Genomic DNA, 18,148 nt, shown 5'->3' with positions numbered 1-18,148 from the left:
TGTTTCTGTGTGCATTGCTAAAATTAAATACAATGAACGCACAGATACTTAACATTTCTGAAAGAGAAATCCACATCGGAATACAAACTTAAATTTATAGTTTACGTGATTGTATATGAATTAAAATATAATTAGTGGATGCGCCATAACGACGAAACTGTTTTTTTTTTTTCTAGCTTTGTGCGAAAACAAAAATTAGAAACAAGTTCAAGCCCGATATTATAGCTCCTACAGATGAGGGCCTATACAAGATTAATGTATGCGCTCAATGCAACTAAACAAATCATGCACTAAAAGTGGATTCAAATAATCCCCTATATTTCACCTTTACTGAAACTCTATAAATACTCTACGTGTAATTTTTGTTTCATACAAGTGCGAAAGGGGTACGCGATTTATTAACTCTTTTTTGTATGAATTGCTATGTTGTTGGGCTTATTAATGTAAATTGGTGTTTGTATGTTTACACGGCCTGAACTTACTCTGCCTCAACAATCAACTTGTCTCTCAGCTGTAGATGAGCAATATAGCTAGTGCTGTAAAACCGCTAACCTTTGGTCATTAACGTGCACCACGCAGTCGTGATACACCACCACACGCCGGTATGATGCTCATGCACCTGACATAAAAGTAAGGAAGCGCGTGCTCGGCTGGGTGGCGAAAACAAAGAAGTTTCTTTTTTATAATAAATTCAACTATACACGATAGCAAGCGGGGCAACTGGCCGCCGCCATGCGCCTACTCGTGCGAGCAAGCCTGTGCTAGGGTGCCTCAATGTCCTTCTATTTAGAGTGATGCCACAGTTTGTAGTACCGGATGCCAACAGCCCGCGCTCACTCGAAGAAATACAAAGAAATCGTCGAAAGCAAAGTTTCGCCGCAGCACAGTCCGTGCCATGAGAGCGTGAAGGGACAAGCTCTCTCACGCGCCTCAGGAAAAAAAAGTAAACGTTTGGAAGAAAATGGCCAGATGTTATCTCCCTGAGCAAAGCGCGCATGAATGCACCCCAGCCTTTTCAGCAGACCGATCTCACCAGCCAGTTTGACTACGTCACCGGTGGCGCATTGCATCGAGGGAACTTTAGTCTTTCTGCAGGTGCGACCACCTCGCTGGAGCTCTGAGCGAGTGCAGCCCGAGATGGCACGAGTCCTCTCGTGCACTGCCGTTTGTCTCCTGTGAACCACGGTGTAAGATAATACTCTTCAGGTGAGGACAGCGCGCTCCTCGCGACGTGAAGATAAAGTTCGCTTTTCACTCTCTCTCTTTCTCTCTCCCACGTCTCGCGCTTCTTTGCACCTTTGCCGTTCACCTGAAGAATTGGGGGTTAAATGTGTAATTCACGTTTCAAGCAGCGGTTCTAAGCTAGACTTTGTTTATACTTTTTATGAACCGGAAATTCGCTGGGATCACAAGGACTGGAGTACTGCCTGGTAGCGTTTACCAAAGAAAAGTGTAGATAGAGCGTATTTACTCGGCGCCATATTTGAGGGCATAGTTTAGAGCGCATGCTCAGATTACTATGCTGCTAAGAGCGGTAATCTTTATGGTGCAGTATGCACGTTGCCAAAAGTGCTGTGGAAGCTCGCCGTCAGCACGCGCTCATTAGTCGCTCACACAGATATGTCCGCCAGTGAATGCTCTAGAGTGCCTCAATGTCCGTCTGTTTAGCATGATGCCATCGTTTGTAGTACCCGATGCCGACAGCACGCGCTTACAGGGAAAAAAATACAAACAAATCGCAGGAAACAAAACGTCGCTTTAGCACAGTCAGCACCACGAGCGCGTGCAGGGACACGCTCTTTCACGCGCTTCAGAACAAAACAAAAAGCGTTCGAAACAAAATGGCCAGATGTCATCACGCAAAGTACACTGTACACCAAGCAAAGCGCACATGAAGGCACCCTATACACCATATACAACGCTGTCAAAGCTACTGGAGCGAGCGCGTGGCTTCATACGTGTTTTCGTTTGCGCGAGAACGCGTGCAAATGATCTGCGAGGCCAAATCCCTTTCATGCTACCGCGGCTTTGACAAGGTTCTACACTAACTATAAAAAGGTATGGAAAGAACACTCGCAGAAACACTGCGTTTTAACATTATGCTTTTAGTAAATGAAGGGTTTCATATTTTTCTCTTTTCATTGCAAAGCCGGTAGAAATGGTTCCAGCGAAACTGGTATTTAGTCTGTTTAACTCTTTCAGCAGTCACAGTGCCAAATGTGATGGACATTTGGGCATTTTAGTTTAGCATTACCAATAGATAGCAGTAAAAGCGCTTGCCTATAGCGTGAGTCAAAACGGGTCGTTGGCTATTACACCTGTGCTGTTAAGGGCTTGGCTCCCCAGGATCGTGCCCCGTACCAAAAAAGTTCGACACAATACTCTGGTTGCCGCCGTCGCTCATAGATGGCGGCCACCTTTCCAGCCTTTCCAATTTGGCTTGCGGACTTGCGGACGGCCAATATTTCATTTTCACCAGAGTACAGCTTCGCTGGTCTTTCTTTTTAAGGGGACCGCATAAATTGGTCTCTGGGCGTATCAAGCTAAGATTTCGTAAAGAGGTGACCGAACAACGGGCATCAAGTGTATGTAAACTTCAATGAACAAGTTTACTTGGATGAAATGTTAGAAATCAAAAACTAGAAATCCCTACATAAGGCTTTCGTCCCTTAACGAAATCGACTAATAGGCGCTACAACAAACAGTTAGCAACGCAAGATAGCAAGCGGCACAACGAGCGCTTTCCTCGATCTCGGCAATACCAGACGACGTTTCTGAACCAGATATGATGCGATTTTTTTCTGTGCCAGTTTTCAGTGCGGGATTTTTTTATCATTAACAATAAAACACAAAAAAAAGAACATAGAACAAGAGAAATAAATATAAACATACCTGTGGCCTTGTTTTATCGATTATTATTTTCGGCGACACGCCGTCGTCTTCTTTGCAGTCACTGGTTCTTACCGCGTCGATTTTCTTGTCTGCAACTTTCATTTGTGCTGTTTTGGGTTGCAAGACATCTTTAAGGTGCCCAAATAGCGAGTGAAGTTTGTTTCCCTAGTACGAGGAGTGCCAGAGGACAAAATATCTTAACCGAAGTTTTCGGGCGGAGTTTTGGCGGCGACCTCCGAGGTTTCCGACAATCCTACAATGGGTGAGGCACCTCAACAATGAGGTAGGTCTTCGAAACATTATACCGACATCGATTGTGTCATACCCGAAGCTGACACTGCAAAATGCGGTACTTGGTGCCCTCGCCGCCGGCCCCCAGCTGTTGAAGCGGATAGCACTGCCGACCTCAGTCGCTTGTAGCGCCAATCAGACGTCTTTTAATAGAAGAAGAACAGCGTTAGTAGTAATTTCATGTTTTTTATTTGTATCTTATACTCAGGTAAGCATGTTCAGAGGACGTTTGGTACACTTAAAGCAGGTTCTACGGACCTCTCTGTACAAAGTCTTAGCTCGGTCCGTTAAGAAACCAATGTATGCGATCCCTTCATACATCCAAACATCTCCTTGACTCACGCTGTATGTACAAAAATCTCTGCTCAGTAAAAAAAAAACACCTAAGGTTTTAGTTGCATATATTGATCGCACAAAAAATACGAACCCCTTCAGAGAGCATTTTAGGTAAACGAAGTAAAAAAGACTTTGACAAGGGTTCGTGTTAACTTACCTTAGCGTTAACCCAGGGGAACGCCAATGCAAGGAGAAAAAGACCGATAAATGGCCCTGAAGTGCTGGTGAGCATAACCATAATAATCTGCGAGAGAATGCGAGACAAGTTAATATTATTTCCATGAAAAATTTAAGGTAACTATCACATGAAAAACTACTGACTTTATTACAAACGAAATAACCCAGCAACCCTATTTTTCAGTGGCGGGGAATCGAAGCCAGAAACGGCAGTTGCTTGCTGTGCTTATAGGTTTACGTTTGTGAATCCTAAATAGACGATTTTTAAAGCCCCATCAAAAAAAATTGACAACTTATATTTTTGGGGGGGAACGAAGCGTTTAATTGTATCCCAGAGATTGGCAACTACTGACGCAGAACTAGTCCTTGATACGAGTTTACCCGAGTTCACGTCGCACGCTGACGCTTCCATTGTGTCTGATACCTGCTCGGAGTGCTTGTCTAAACTATGACGAACGAATATTTGGCGCAGCAGCTTTCAGGCAGAGCGCACTTTAGAAAAGGGAGCTCTGAAAAACTTGCAATAGTGGTAACTAGTCCACTGCTAAATTACAACTGATGATAGTGAAAAGCAATATTTGTTCGAGGTTGGGTTCTCGTCAAGTAGATAAAAAAATTGTGTAAAAAAAGGTAGGTGGTGCAAGTACCACTGAAACTTGCAAGCCCCGAAACATCACAATTATCCCTTCACCATGGTGGCTGAAAAGGGCACAATTGTTTCAGACCTGTGTGCCCACTGTCTAGTATAACACACGCCTTCAAGGAACAAAACCGTATGACGATGATATTGTCAGATGTGGCAAGGACGACATTTAATGTTTTGATCGTTGATACGTGAATACTGAATTATTAGAGATATCCTTCTAGCCTTGCTGTTAACAGTGCCTGAGATTGGTGTAAAGTTCTTACTATTTACAACACCTTTCTTTATTGTCTCACAAATATTGCGTCCCAAGTCTCGAGCCTTGATCTAAACTGGACCGTAAACAACGACGCCTGCGCGTAGCTATCTCAAATTTTCCGCCAAAAGTGTATTTCACAGATCGGCTTTTTATCTGTAAAATTACAAAACGTAGCTTCCCTCCTCTAAAAAAGAATAGGGCCAGAGAATTCGCAAGAGTCAACGGCGGTCCTAAGGTGTAGCCGACCAGCGAAAGAAAGCAGACGACAGGCTGACGAAACATGTTGGCAGCAAAAACGCCACCGTTATGCAAACGCTTTTTTGTAAGCTTTGATTTTATTGTTTGCATTTATTTTTAAACCAGAGGTACATTACAAAGCAATTATGTTCATTTTAATAAACCACGGTGGTCGCGAGCAGTCTTGATAAAGACGTAGCACCATCTATCAATACGAGCGCCAAACACATTCCGCAACTCGACTTGGTCGTCTTCGTCGACGCCCGCCGTTGACCCTGGCAAGTTTCTTGGCCCTATCTTATACAGAAAGGGAACTACGCTTTGTAATTTTACAAGAAATAACTGAGCTGGAAATATACCTTTTGGCAAAACGTTTATATTGCTGCGCGCTGACGTCGATTTTTACATCCAATTTAGATCGCGCCTTGTGACCTGGGGCACCCTATATACTTTTTATTCCACACTGTAATACGCCCTTGTGCCATTAAGATCAATGATTAAATGATCACACAGCTTTACCGTTTTTTAGGTGCCTTAGGCTCTCTATGTAAATCTATTTACTGTTTTAATACCAATCTAAAAACAAAACAACTTAATTTTTTTTCACGCGCTAAGTGATCAAACTCTGAAACCAAAACTTACTCTCATTGCAGAACCCAGGTACGGAACAAGAACCGCCAAAATTGTCATCAAACTGCCAAATGCAAATGCTGAAAAAAAAATTGAAGTACATTGCCAAGGACATGGCATATTAAGGTGAGTGTAGTGCGACTCGCACATTGAAGGATTGGTGCTCTTACCTAAGGCTTTTGTGGTAATGATAGCGTATCTTTCATTGATGTGAATGTACGGCGTCAAGATGTCGACATAGCAAGTTGCAGCCAGCGAGTTAATAACAGAGGACACAGTGCTGTAAGTGTAGAAACAGTTAAGCGCACCCTCAGGAGTGGTGTCCTTGGTACTGGTAAAGCAAAAAACAGTCTTGCAAATAGTTCGCTTCTATCGGCAATCAAAACTACCTAAAAGAAAACTTGCGGGTAACCGACAACGCCTAACCCACTGCGGCGATGAAGGTATACTTCTTTATAACAAAAATAAAGTGGGCGATTGAGTAGGTTTTTATCGTTAAGTGAGATATCCTGAAATCGAACAAGTCATAAAATCACAAAGAAAAACAAGCGCCACACATATCTTTTACGCTACAGTTGCATCCTACTTAATGACGACTCGAGCAACGCTGGTCATGGACAACTGTGACAACGCTTGTTGCCTCTATTATTACCCAATCTTATACATAGATACAGAGGCATAACAGTCACAATAATACACACTTGGTAGATTTTTTTTTTCTTTGCAGTTTTAGTTTTTAAAAGAAAGTCGTCAACAACGTGCGGTATTCCCTTACGGACATCCGAAGACGTTCATGGTCCCCCCAGCACTTTGAAGGGTTCGATAGGGCGCGATTGTCCGTATTATTCGAAACGGCTGCTTCAGACGTCGGCGTCCCTTAGGGCGCGGAGTTACGCCGCTCAAGCGTCGTGCAAAAGACAGAGCCTGCAGACACGACGAGAAAGTTATGTGCAAACACGCCTCGAGTCATTTTGGAATCACGTTGGCTTCACAAACATCTCTGCTTTCAACATGTCTGCAGACAGTCTACTGTGTCACTAACGTCGTTTTATACTTAGTCTAGGTGGCGCAAGCTACCGCCCGTTACAAAAGGTATAGTCATTAACATCCATCCATTCGTTTATTCATGTCACAGGGCCTGCATACACGAGGATGGTACACGCACCAGACAGTGTCTGCAGACTCTCTTTTGTCTGACGCATTTTTAACGGTGTAACCGTGGCTTTAAAAAAATTCACGCTTAATCATAAGATGTTTCACGCCTTCTGGCTCGAGTCTACGGGTCCTGCTTGCATCACTCTACAACAATGTCCGTTCGTCTGATCTCTCACGGACCATTCGAAAAGTGAATCGCCGCAATGTATACGAGGAAAGACGGTGAATGACGCATAATGAGTTAGTACGTTTAGATATATAAAAGAGGAGGTCTCGGAATGGAAGACAGAGATTTTATCTCTAATCTTGATGCACTCCGGGACTCTTCATTCGCCGATCTCCCTCCTTAAATGCACTGCGGAAAAATATATATCCGCTAGGGTATTTGTGAAGAGCGTTTCTCGATAAAGACTGCATTCGGGGGCAGAGTTTATGGTGTATCGATGAATCCCGACTGATGTATATTTCTTGTAAACTGTATCCGAAAATCTAGAACACAGTAAAAGAATATTCAGGCAGATTTTTCAAGGCAGCTTTCACTGCTGTCTGGCTGCTTAAATGTGCGACTTTCACAATCAGTGCGGCATAAATGGTAAACGAAACTTTTATGATACAAGTGTCGTGAACGAAAATTATTTCTCACTTATTAGGGCGTACTGTGCACGTTGATTGTAATTACGCCATAACAATGCGGATTTAAAACCCTCTTTAGTGTAGCATTATGTATACAGAAAAACAAGAGGGATGGGGACATATACCTTAGAGTGGCACTGACGACACCAGTCAGAAAGAATCCAGAAAATCCAGGGAAACCAGACAGGCTTGTGTCCACGTAGTATGGGACCAACTGAGAAATCCGTAATGAGAAAATTTGTTTTTCGTATTTTTCGTAGCTTGTTCGTCTACTCTTATAATTTACTTTTTGTTTTTAAACAGTAACATAACTCCAGCAAAAAAAGAAAGAGGAAAGAACTGCGTGCGTGTATAACGCTGAAGAGAGATTTAGTTTTTTGCTCAGCAACCACAAATACACACCTCTCTCTCTCGTTGATTGTTTTTACACGACTGTCTATGTTCGCTAATCAAAAATAAATATGATTTGCCTAAACAATATTGACTTAATCCGCAGTGTGAAAGACCTGGTTCATTTGGAACTCTTCCTTGCATTAGATTTCATTTTCAGGAAAAGAATGCTGACGAAACGTATTTGTGTATTGCGCACAATGTTATTATAATTTAAACCATAATATTGACGCGTGTTTTCCTGCCAACCATTTGTTGACCTTCGCCGCCACCAAAATAGGGTTTCTTGAGCTGAACAGAAACCATAAATTGATGATATTTAAAGGCTATGCACGATGTTTTCATGAGTAGTTATTGTCGAATAGACAGAGGCATTTACAACATATTATAAAGGATTACGGTCTTATGCAGTTCCTCCACCTGGAGCACAGAGCTTTGTCGCTCATAAAGCTCTCAGCACCAATTAATCGCAAGATCCCTGGCCTATAGGTAGCTCCTGTCCTTATAGAACTAATGGTATAACATTGGTTCAGAACACAGCGATGCCGACGCTAACACGCTCTGTAACTCATGTGCTGCTGCTCTTCACGGTGTCGCCAAGTGCGTTGGATGGGGCGTGGCCTGTCTATCGTCATGGCCGCTGGAGCACGTTTCTGACTTAGATTCTACAACGCTGGGGGAAACTACCGTCTCATCTCAGCCGCGGCTCCGCCTTCAAGACCACCGCCTGATGGCGCACCGAGGAACGCTTCCGTTTCCGCCTTCAGGCTGTCTGCAAAAATACCTACTACCGGCGGAAGCCTCGGGGCACAACAAAGCGATGCCGACGCTAACTGTCTTCGTAACTCATGTGCTGCTGCTGCTCTTCACGGTGTCACCAAGTGCGTTGGATGGGGCGTGGCCTGTCTATCGTCATGGCCCCTGGAGCACGTTTTTGACTTAGATTGTACAACGCAAGGGGAAACTGCCGTCTCATCTCAGCCGCGGCTCCGCCGTCAAGACCACCGCCTGATGGCGCACCAAGGAACGCTTCCGTTTCCGCCTTCAGGGTGCCTACAAAAAGACCTACCACCGGCGGAAGCCTCGGGGCAGAACACAGCGATGCCGACGCTAACACTCTTCGTAACTCATGTGCTGCTGCTGCTCTTCACTGTGTCACCAAGTGCGTTGGATGGGGCGTGGCCTGTCTATCGTCATGGCCGCTGGAGCACGTTTTTGACTTACATTCTACAGCGCAAGGGGAAACTGCCGTCTCATCTCAGCCGCGGCTCCGCCTTCAAGACCACCGCCTGATGGCGCACCAAGGAACGCTTCCGTTTCCGCCTCCAGGCTGCCTACAAAAAGACCTACCACCGGCGGAAGCCTCGGGGCACAACACAGCGATGCCGACGCTAACACTCTTCGTAACTGATGTGCTGCTGTTGCTCTCCACGGTGTCACCAAGTGCGTTGGATGGGGCGTGGCCTGTCTATCGTCATGGCCGCTGGAGCACGTTTTTGACTTAGATTCTACAACGGAAAGGGAAACTGCCGTCTCATCTTAGCCGCGGCTCCGCCTTCAAGACCACCGCCTGATGGCGCACCGAGGAACGCTTCCGTTTCCGCCTTCAGGCTGCCTACAAAAAGACCTACCACCGGCGGAAGCCTCGGGGCACAACACAGCGATGCCGACGCTAACACTCTTCGTAACTGATGTGCTGCTGTTGCTCTCCACGGTGTCACCAAGTGCGTTGGATGGGGCGTGGCCTGTCTATCGTCATGGCCGCTGGAGCACGTTTTTGACTTAGATTCTACAACGGAAAGGGAAACTGCCGTCTCATCTTAGCCGCGGCTCCGCCTTCAAGACCACCGCCTGATGGCGCACCGAGGAACGCTTCCGTTTCCGCCTTCAGGCTGCCTACAAAAAGACCTACCACCGGCGGAAGCCTCGGGGCACAACACAGCGATGCCGACGCTAACACTCTTCGTAACTCATGTGCTGCTGCTGCTCTTCACTGTGTCACCAAGTGCGTTGGATGGGGCGTGGCCTGTCTATCGTCATGGCCGCTGGAGCACGTTTTTGACTTAGATTCTACAACGTAAGGCGAAACTTCCGTCTCATCTCAGCCGCGGCTCCGCCGTCAAGATTACCGCCTGATTGCGCACCAAGGAACGCTTCCGTTTCCGCCTTCAGGCTGCCTACAAAAAGACCTACCACCGGCGGAAGCCTCGGGGCAGAACACAGCGATGCCGACGCTAACACTCTTCGTAACTGATGTGCTGCTGTTGCTCTCCACGGTGTCACCAAGTGCGTTGGATGGGGCGTGGCCTGTCTATCGTCATGGCCGCTGGAGCACGTTTTTGACTTAGATTCTACAACGGAAAGGGAAACTGCCGTCTCATCTCAGCCGCGGCTCCGCCTTCAAGACCACCACCTGATGGCGCACCAAGGAACGCTTCCGTTTCCGCCTCCAGGCTGCCTACAAAAAGACCTACCACCGGCGGAAGCCTCGGGGCACAACACAGCGATGCCGACGCTAACACCCTTCGTAACTCATGTGCTGCTGCTGCTCTTCACTGTGTCACCAAGTGCGTTGGATGGGGCGTGGCCTGTCTATCGTCATGGCCGCTGGAGCACGTTTTAGACTTAGATTCTACAACGTAAGGGGAAACTGCCGCCTCATCTCAGCCGCGGCTCCGCCTTCAAGACCACCGCCTGATGGCGCACCGAGGAACGCTTCCGTTTCCGCCTTCAGGCTGCCTACAAAAAGACCTACCACCGGCGGAAGCCTCGGGGCACAACACAGCGATGCCGACGCTAACACTCTTCGTAACTCATGTGCTGCTGCTGCTCCTCGGTGCGCCACCTGATGGCGCACCAAGGAACGCTTCCGTTTCCGCCTTCAGGCTGCCTACAAAAAGACCTACCACCGGCGGAAGCCTCGGGGCAGAACACAGCGATGCCGACGCTAACACTCTTCGTAACTCATGTGCTGCTTTTGCTCTCCACGCTGTCACCAAGTGCGTTGGATGGGGCGTGGCCTGTCTATCGTCATGGCCGCTGGAGCACGTTTTTGACTTAGATTCTACAACGCAAGGGGAAACTGCCGCCTCATCTCAGCCGCGGTTCCGCCGTCAAGACCACCGCCTGATGGCGCACCGAGGAACGCTTCCGTTCCCGCCTTCAGGCTGCCTACAAAAAGACCTACCACCGGCGGAAGCCTCGGGGCAGAACACAGCGATGCCGACGCTAACACTCTTCGTAACTCATGTGCTGCTGTTGCTCTCCACGGTGTCACCAAGTGCGTTGGATGGGGCGTGGCCTGTCTATCGTCATGGCCGCTGGAGCACGTTTTTGACTTAGATTCTACAACGCAAGGGGAAACTGCCGCCTCATCTCAGCCGCGGCTCCGCCGTCAAGACCACCGCCTGATGGCGCACCAAGGAACGCTTCCGTTTCCGCCTTCAGGCTGCCTACAAAAAACCTCCCACCGGCGGAAGCCTCGGGGCAGAACAGAGCGATGCCGACGCTAACACTCTTCGTAACTCATGTGCTGCTGTTGCTCTCCACGGTGTCACCAAGTGCGTTGGATGGGGCGTGGCCTGTCTATCGTCATGGCCGCTGGAGCACGTTTTTGACTTAGATTCTAGAACGCAAGGCGAAACTGCCGCCTCATCTCAGCCGCGGCTCCACCGTCAAGACCACCACCTGGTGGCGCACCAAAGAACGCTTCCGTTTCCGCCTTCAGGCTGCCTACAAAAAGACCTACCACCGGCGGAAGCCTCGGGGCAGAACACAGCGATGCCGACGCTAACACTCTTCGTAACTCATCTGCTGCTGTTGCTCTCCACGGTGTCACCAAGTGCGTTGGATGGGGCGTGGCCTGTCTATCGTCATAGCCGCTGGAGCACGTTTTTGACTTAGATTGTACAACGCAAGGGGAAACTACCGTCTCATCTCAGCCGCGGCTCCGCCTTCAAGACCACCGCCTGTTGGCGCACCAAGGAACGCTTCCGTTTCCGCCTCCAGGCCGCCTACAAAAATACCTACCACCGGCGGAAGCCTCGGGGCACAACGCAGCGATGCCAACGCTAACACTCTTCGTAACTCATGTGCTGCTGCTGCTCTTCACGGTGTCACCAAGTGCGTTGGATGGGGCGTGGTCTGTCTATCGTCATGGCCGCTGGAGCACGTTTTTGACTTAGATTCTACAACGCAAGGGGAAACTGCCGTCTCATCTCAGCCGCGGCTCCGCCTTCAGGACCACCGCCTGATGGCGCACCGAGGAACGCGTCCGTTTCTGCCTTCAGGCTGCCTGCAAAAAGACCTACTACCGGCGGAAGCCTCGGGGCACAACGCAGCGATGCCGACGCTAACACTCTTCGTAACTCATGTGCTGCTGCTGCTCTTCACGGTGTCACCAAGTGCGTTGGATGGGGCGTGGTCTGTCCATCGTCATGGCCGCTGGAGCACGTTTTTGACTTAGATTCTACAACGCAAGGGGAAACTGCCGTCTCATCTCAGCCGCCGCTCCGCCTTCAAGACCACCGCCTGATGGCGCACCAAGGAACGCTTCCGTTTCCGCCTTCATTCTGCCCACAAAAAGACCTACCACCGGCGGAAGCCTCGGGGCACAACACTGCGATGCCGACGCTAACACGCTCCGTAACTCATGTGCTGCTGCTGCTCTTCACGGTTTCGCCAAGTGCGTTAGGTTGGGGTGTGGCCGTTCTATCGTCATGGCCCCTGGAGCACGTTTTTGACTTAGATCCTACAACGCAAGCGGAAGCTGCCGTCTCATCTCAGCCGGGGCTCCGCCTTCAAGACCACCGCCTGATGGCGCACCGAGGAACGCTTCCGTTTCCGTCTTCAGGCTGCGTACAAAAATACCTACCACCGGCGCAAGCCTTGGGGCACAACACAGCGATGCCGACGCTAAAACGCTTCGTAACTCAGGTTCGTTACTTGAATTACACGAAATGTTATCGCTCTAACAACGTAATCCTCTTAAATGTGTTGTCCCCCGTCGGAAAAAAGAGTCTACTAACACTCTATAGATGCGTTGTCTCCGTTGTGTTTAACTGCTTGCTCTCGCTACCCCGTGACAGTGGCCTTCTTTTATTAGACGTATTACTCATGTTCTCTGGAGACGTCAAACTTAATCCCGGTCCCTTCGGAATCGAAAGACTGGGCAATCTAATCGAAAACCTAGCATATACTGCTGAAAAACACCAAAACGCAACCCGAAAGAGACTGGACTGTATCAGTTGAGGGATTAATGAACTAAAACAGAATGTATATACTCTACAGTAACAAATGCAGTAGATTAGCGTCATTAAGAACAGGCATGTCGTGGTTGAGAATACCATGAGTGGAGTTCAAAGAGAAGTCCATTACTCGCATGTTAAAATCTGTACCCTTGACTCTAGCATTGATGATGTAAATAATAGAATGAGACGCAATAACTTATTAGTCGGAGCTTTCCCACAAAAAACATATGAAACGTGGGAAGATACGGCTAACTGTTTAAGAGGCTTCATCCAGAACCGGGAGATATAGAACGTGCTCACCGCGTTGGCTGGAAGCCGGGGGTGACAGCCCGACCGATTGTGGTGCGTTTTCTTGACTTCAGAGAAAGCAGAACGTGTTGAATAATGCAATCAAACTGAAACACTCGCCGTCACTTAAGTTCTCAATCTCAGAAGACTTTTGCGCTGGGGTTTGTCACCACCGGAACAAGCTGTGGCAGTTCAGTGCTTAGTTCAGAAATCAAAACATAAGTTAAACTTCTGTACAACAAACTATATGTCCGTTGAAAGCAGTACATTTATTGTCCCGAGTCTGAAGAGATTTTTTTAGTTCAAAAATTTCAAGCTGTGAATCAAGCGATGACGCGACAGTCTAGAAAAATAACTAGGCATGATTGTGTTGATATCTGTGTGCTTGTAGCGAACTTTCGCAGTCTTCTGCCTGAACAAAATATTTTTTGTCAACTGTGCATGATTGAGGTGCTCAGGTTATGCTAGGAAGTGAAACGTGGTTAAAGTCGGAGATAAGCGATGGCGAGGTTCTTCTCAGTCAATCATTTCATTTGTTTCGTAACGACCGCACACGCTCCCGCGGTGGCGGAGTACTTATTACTCTCAGTAAGTCATGGATGCATCGCTAATTTCTCTAGATTGTGACCTTGAAATTTTGTGGGTACGCTTAGATCACCCTTCTTTGCCAGTTTCGTTGGCGCCTGTTATTGCCCTCCTGGCCTTGACAATACTTTCTCTGATAAACTATACGTATGTATGGAGCACGTTTTGTCTTTATTTTCCAGTAGTACCATTATTCTTGCCGGAGATTTGAATTACCCAGGTGTAAATTGGAAGGACCGCATTGGTGTTACCTCCTGTGCGGTTGGTGGAGAAGTTTCAAATTTTATTAACCTGATACATAGCTTTGGTCTCACTCAAATTGTAAACGAACCCATACGGTTAAATTCTGTTTTGAACGTTGTTTTCACCTCGAGTGCGAATGATGTGCGGTAAGTTCGTAGTCTTGAGAAGATAAACGATCATAACACGCTTTTAGTTGAAATGTCTCTGCCATTAGTAACTAGTAAGATAAGTCCAAAACTCATCAATGGATACAGCAAGGTTAATGAATGTGCCCTAAACGAGGCTTTTGAGCAGTTTGCTTCAGAATGTGAACACCTTTTTTATGAAAGATCTGTGGAGACAAACTGGAAATTCCTAAAAGACGAGTTTAAGCTGTTGAAGCCTTGATTTGTACATCAAATTGTGTTAAAAACGAATGCTGATTAACCCTGGTTTACGAATACACTCAGAAAAATAAATAATAAAAAAGCGTCTCTTTGCCAAAGCTAGAAAAACCATACGTGTATTTGATATGTCGAAGTACTTGAACTTTTTTAAGGAATTCAAAAATAGCACGAAAAACGCGAAAAACAAATACTTCAAGCAAGACCTGCTAAATTTATTGTTAACCAATCCTCGGAAATTCCGGAAAACAATATGTCCAAAGAAAAATTACTCTCTCCCTAAGCTGAGCAATGATCTTAACGAAGTATTAACACACTTTGATTCAGCTACCTTCTTTAACATCTATGTTTCGTCCGTGTTCAGCGTAGAAGTCTTAGCAGTACCCTGTGATCCCATCTGTAGATTACTTAACACTTCTTGCGAACATATTGTCTTTGACCAAAATGGTATCCTGAATGCAATCGAAAAACTCTCCCGCAGCTCAGCCCCGGGCGACGACAATATTTGCCATAAACTTCAAGAATAACGAAGCACATATCGTACATTTTTGGTCGACTATCTCAACAATCTCTCCACTCGGCTGCCCTCCCAGAGGACTGGAGATTCGGGAGAGTTTTGCCTATTTTTAGATACGGAAACAAGCAGGACTACTCGAATTACACACCTATATCGCTGACAAGTGTGCCATGCAAAGTTTTTGAATATTCTCTTCTCCTACATTATGAACTATTTGTCGGAAAATAAATCAATATGTAACAACCAACATGGTTTCAGGTCGGCATATTCATGCAAAACCCAGCTTTTTGAGTTCGTAACCGATTTGCATAACAACTTTCATTCGTCTAAACCCACTGATGCCATCTTCATCAATTTCTCTAGGGCATTTGACACGGTTCCTCACCAGCGACTTCTATACAAACTTTCTGAACTTAACATCCATCCATCATTACACACTGGGCAGCTGAATTCTTAACTAACCGTAAGCAAGCTCTTCACGTTGGGCATGCCAGTTCACCAAGACTGCCTGTACTGTCGGGCGTCCCTCAGGGTAGCGTTTTCGGTCCGCTTTTATTTCTTATATATATAACGATCTTCATCCCATAACATCATCTATTGGGCTTTTCGCGGATGAATGCGTAATTTACCGTCGCATCACTAACCCTGAAGATTCAATACTACTACAGCAGGATCTAAATGTTCTGTCTCATTGGTGTAACATGTGGCAGATAACGGTCAATTTAGCCAGGAGCAAACTTTTAACATTCACCGGTCAGCGATCTCCCATTGTACGTAACTGCACCTTACTAACACTGCCTCTCGAAAAAGTACCAACTTACAAATATTTAGGCGTAACATTTTCTGAAGACCTAACTTGGAATACTCATATTGACAATATAGTGGCTAGTGCATGCAGATCCTTAGGATACATAAAACGTAACCTATACCAAACTCCCCGTAGTGTTAACCTAACTGCCCATCAGACTCTCTTCCGATCAAAATTGGACTACGCCAACTTGATTTGGTGGCCTCATCAATCATATCTTATTACTAAATCGAATTGGCGCAAAACAAGGCATCACGTTTTATAACACATGACTGCGCACGAACCTCAAGCGTAACTGCACTAAAATTCAACCTCGACCCTCTATCTCAAAGACCTCAACTTGCTCGTGCTGTCTTTTTACACGAAACTCACAATTCCTCTTCTGATTTTCGAAACACCCACTGTCACCGACCACCTCACATCTCCTTGCTTCATCACGACAGCCTAAAAATTAAACCTCTATTCGCAAGAACTAATAAATTTCCAAATTCCCCACTTTCTCTCGCTAATACTAACAGGAATTCCCTTCCTGAAACCATAGTACATGAATCTAACCCGAAGACATTCCGTGAACTCTGCAAGGCACACCTGAAAAGTGTAGATCTTTAACAAGTTTATCTGTTAATTACTTTTTCTACGTGCTGTGTTTTAATATATGTCCTATTAGTCGGTTGTTTTTGCGTTTTCCTATTATTTACCTTGTCGCCACTCTTCTGCTATCTGTATATGTGATTTCCTCCCCCCTCATGTAATGCATTTCATGTGAAATGCCTTTGAGGTATAATAAACTGAACTGAACTGTATAGACATCCGGGGCAAGTGCTCTTCAATATTTCCTTTTTTAATAAAGAAAGTTAGGGGATGGGCGTACATCAGGACAACTTGATTATGTTTAGGGCGCGAAAGTTATCCACGCTGCGCTATCCAAAGGACCGAACCGGTCACAATGAAGTAAATGTACGCGTAACATAAAACCAACCTTCTGTATTGTTGGGGGACAACTCACTCCAAAGAATACGAAACGTGAATGTCAATCCCCATGAACTACTGTCTTCGGAAACTTGCCAGTAGGCGTTTCGGCAACACAAGGAACTTCTTAACGTCAAATGTATATAGTAACAAGCTGGAGCTATCTCAATATCCGAACACAGGCCGTACAGACCAGCGGCCGACTACTCGGGTAATCGTTGAGGGCCCAAGGATCGAACACATTTGTTGCGGAGATGGTCCGCCAACGTCTGCCGGATATAAATCGCTGTACGCTCATCGGTTCTCGAAAAGGGTGCTTCTCGCTTACTGGCGACTCCAGCGAAATCGACACCTCGTAGCGGCAACACCGAGAAGCTCAAGGGAGGAGGCCGTTTCGACTCTGTCGTCTGCTATCGCTGCTTGGTTCTCGTAGGCAGCATAGAAACACACATCGTTTCCAGTAATTATTTTTATACTTCCGCCATGTCATTCCTACGCAAGGACTAGAAGAAGGTTTCTAGCGTAGAAAAATCGCTTTGCGTTCAAATGTAACATTGATTTTACGCTGCAGTGCAATAAGTTTATGGTGGTCAGCGCGCTGAACGACGAAAACGACCTCCAGCCATCCGCCATTTTGCCGTACCAGCGCGCCTCCCCTAGTTCGCTGGAGTCGTGCATAGTCTCTGAGAGTTGCGGTGAACTCAGGCGTGACAAGATCCCGATCGTACTGTTATCGCTCGAGAGCCAATGAGAGTGCAACACTGACCGATAAAAACGCAGGAGAGCAAATCACAAAGCAAGAAGCGTAACGTCAGAAGCCCCGCCATACTTGTTTTAAGTTGCAAGTAACTATACCCTCCAAATCGTTTCCAATTAGCAGACTTCGCTGCTTATTACGCCTCCGTGTGTTTTGTTTAAAGCAGTATGAATGTCAGGGAATATAAAGGCAAGCAGTGTTGTACGGAACGTCGTTCCCAGGAACGACGTTCCTGGAACGCGTTCCTTTTAGGAGGAACGAAGGAACGCCACCGTTCCATTTTGCATCGGTGGAACTGGAACGTCGTTACATTTTCACTGGAACGGAAGAAGGAACGGCGTTTTTTTTTCTTCTTCGAGGGGGGTAGTTTTTATTTTGTTTCTAAAAGGTGAATTCTAAAAAAGTATAAAACAATATATTTATAACGAGCAGGTTCTTTAACGTTTTTGTTACATTGGGTTTATTTTGGGGGGTCCTCGCTTGCTAACAGTCGGCTGCAGGAAAAATAATGGATATTGATTCTCCTTTCAGTGTCCAAGACTGTAACACAGAAATTTAAAAAAATTTAGTCGAAGGAAAAGACAGAAAAACAGACGTGTCAAACTCGGCTGCTTGCTTTGCTTCCACGAATCCTCATACACTAATAAAATCTAAGGCCAACTACAACCATCACTGAACTTCTACAAAAAGACCTACAGTTACACCA

The 18,148-nt window shown here is 46.3% G+C and overlaps 1 protein-coding gene across 1 annotated transcript in view; it reads right to left on the bottom strand.

The window, feature by feature from the left end:
* LOC115326133 (sodium-coupled monocarboxylate transporter 2) overlaps positions 1-18,148 on the bottom strand; it is a 152,904-nt gene that overhangs the window by 42,562 nt on the left and 92,194 nt on the right. The window contains exons 8-11 of the mRNA XM_040215995.1: positions 7,379-7,467; positions 5,636-5,745; positions 5,478-5,545; positions 3,677-3,763 (exon numbers count right to left, since the gene is read on the bottom strand). Of these exons, the coding sequence (XP_040071929.1) occupies positions 3,677-3,763; positions 5,478-5,545; positions 5,636-5,745; positions 7,379-7,467 (354 nt within the window). The remainder of the gene's footprint in view (positions 1-3,676; positions 3,764-5,477; positions 5,546-5,635; positions 5,746-7,378; positions 7,468-18,148) is intronic.

The sequence above is a fragment of the Ixodes scapularis genome, unplaced genomic scaffold, assembly GCF_016920785.2.
Source record: "Ixodes scapularis isolate PalLabHiFi unplaced genomic scaffold, ASM1692078v2 ptg002869l_1__unscaffolded, whole genome shotgun sequence".
In the NCBI taxonomy this organism is placed as follows: domain Eukaryota; kingdom Metazoa; phylum Arthropoda; class Arachnida; order Ixodida; family Ixodidae; genus Ixodes; species Ixodes scapularis.
Note: the sequence above shows the minus strand (reverse complement) of the source record. Positions and strands in the feature narration are given on the sequence as shown.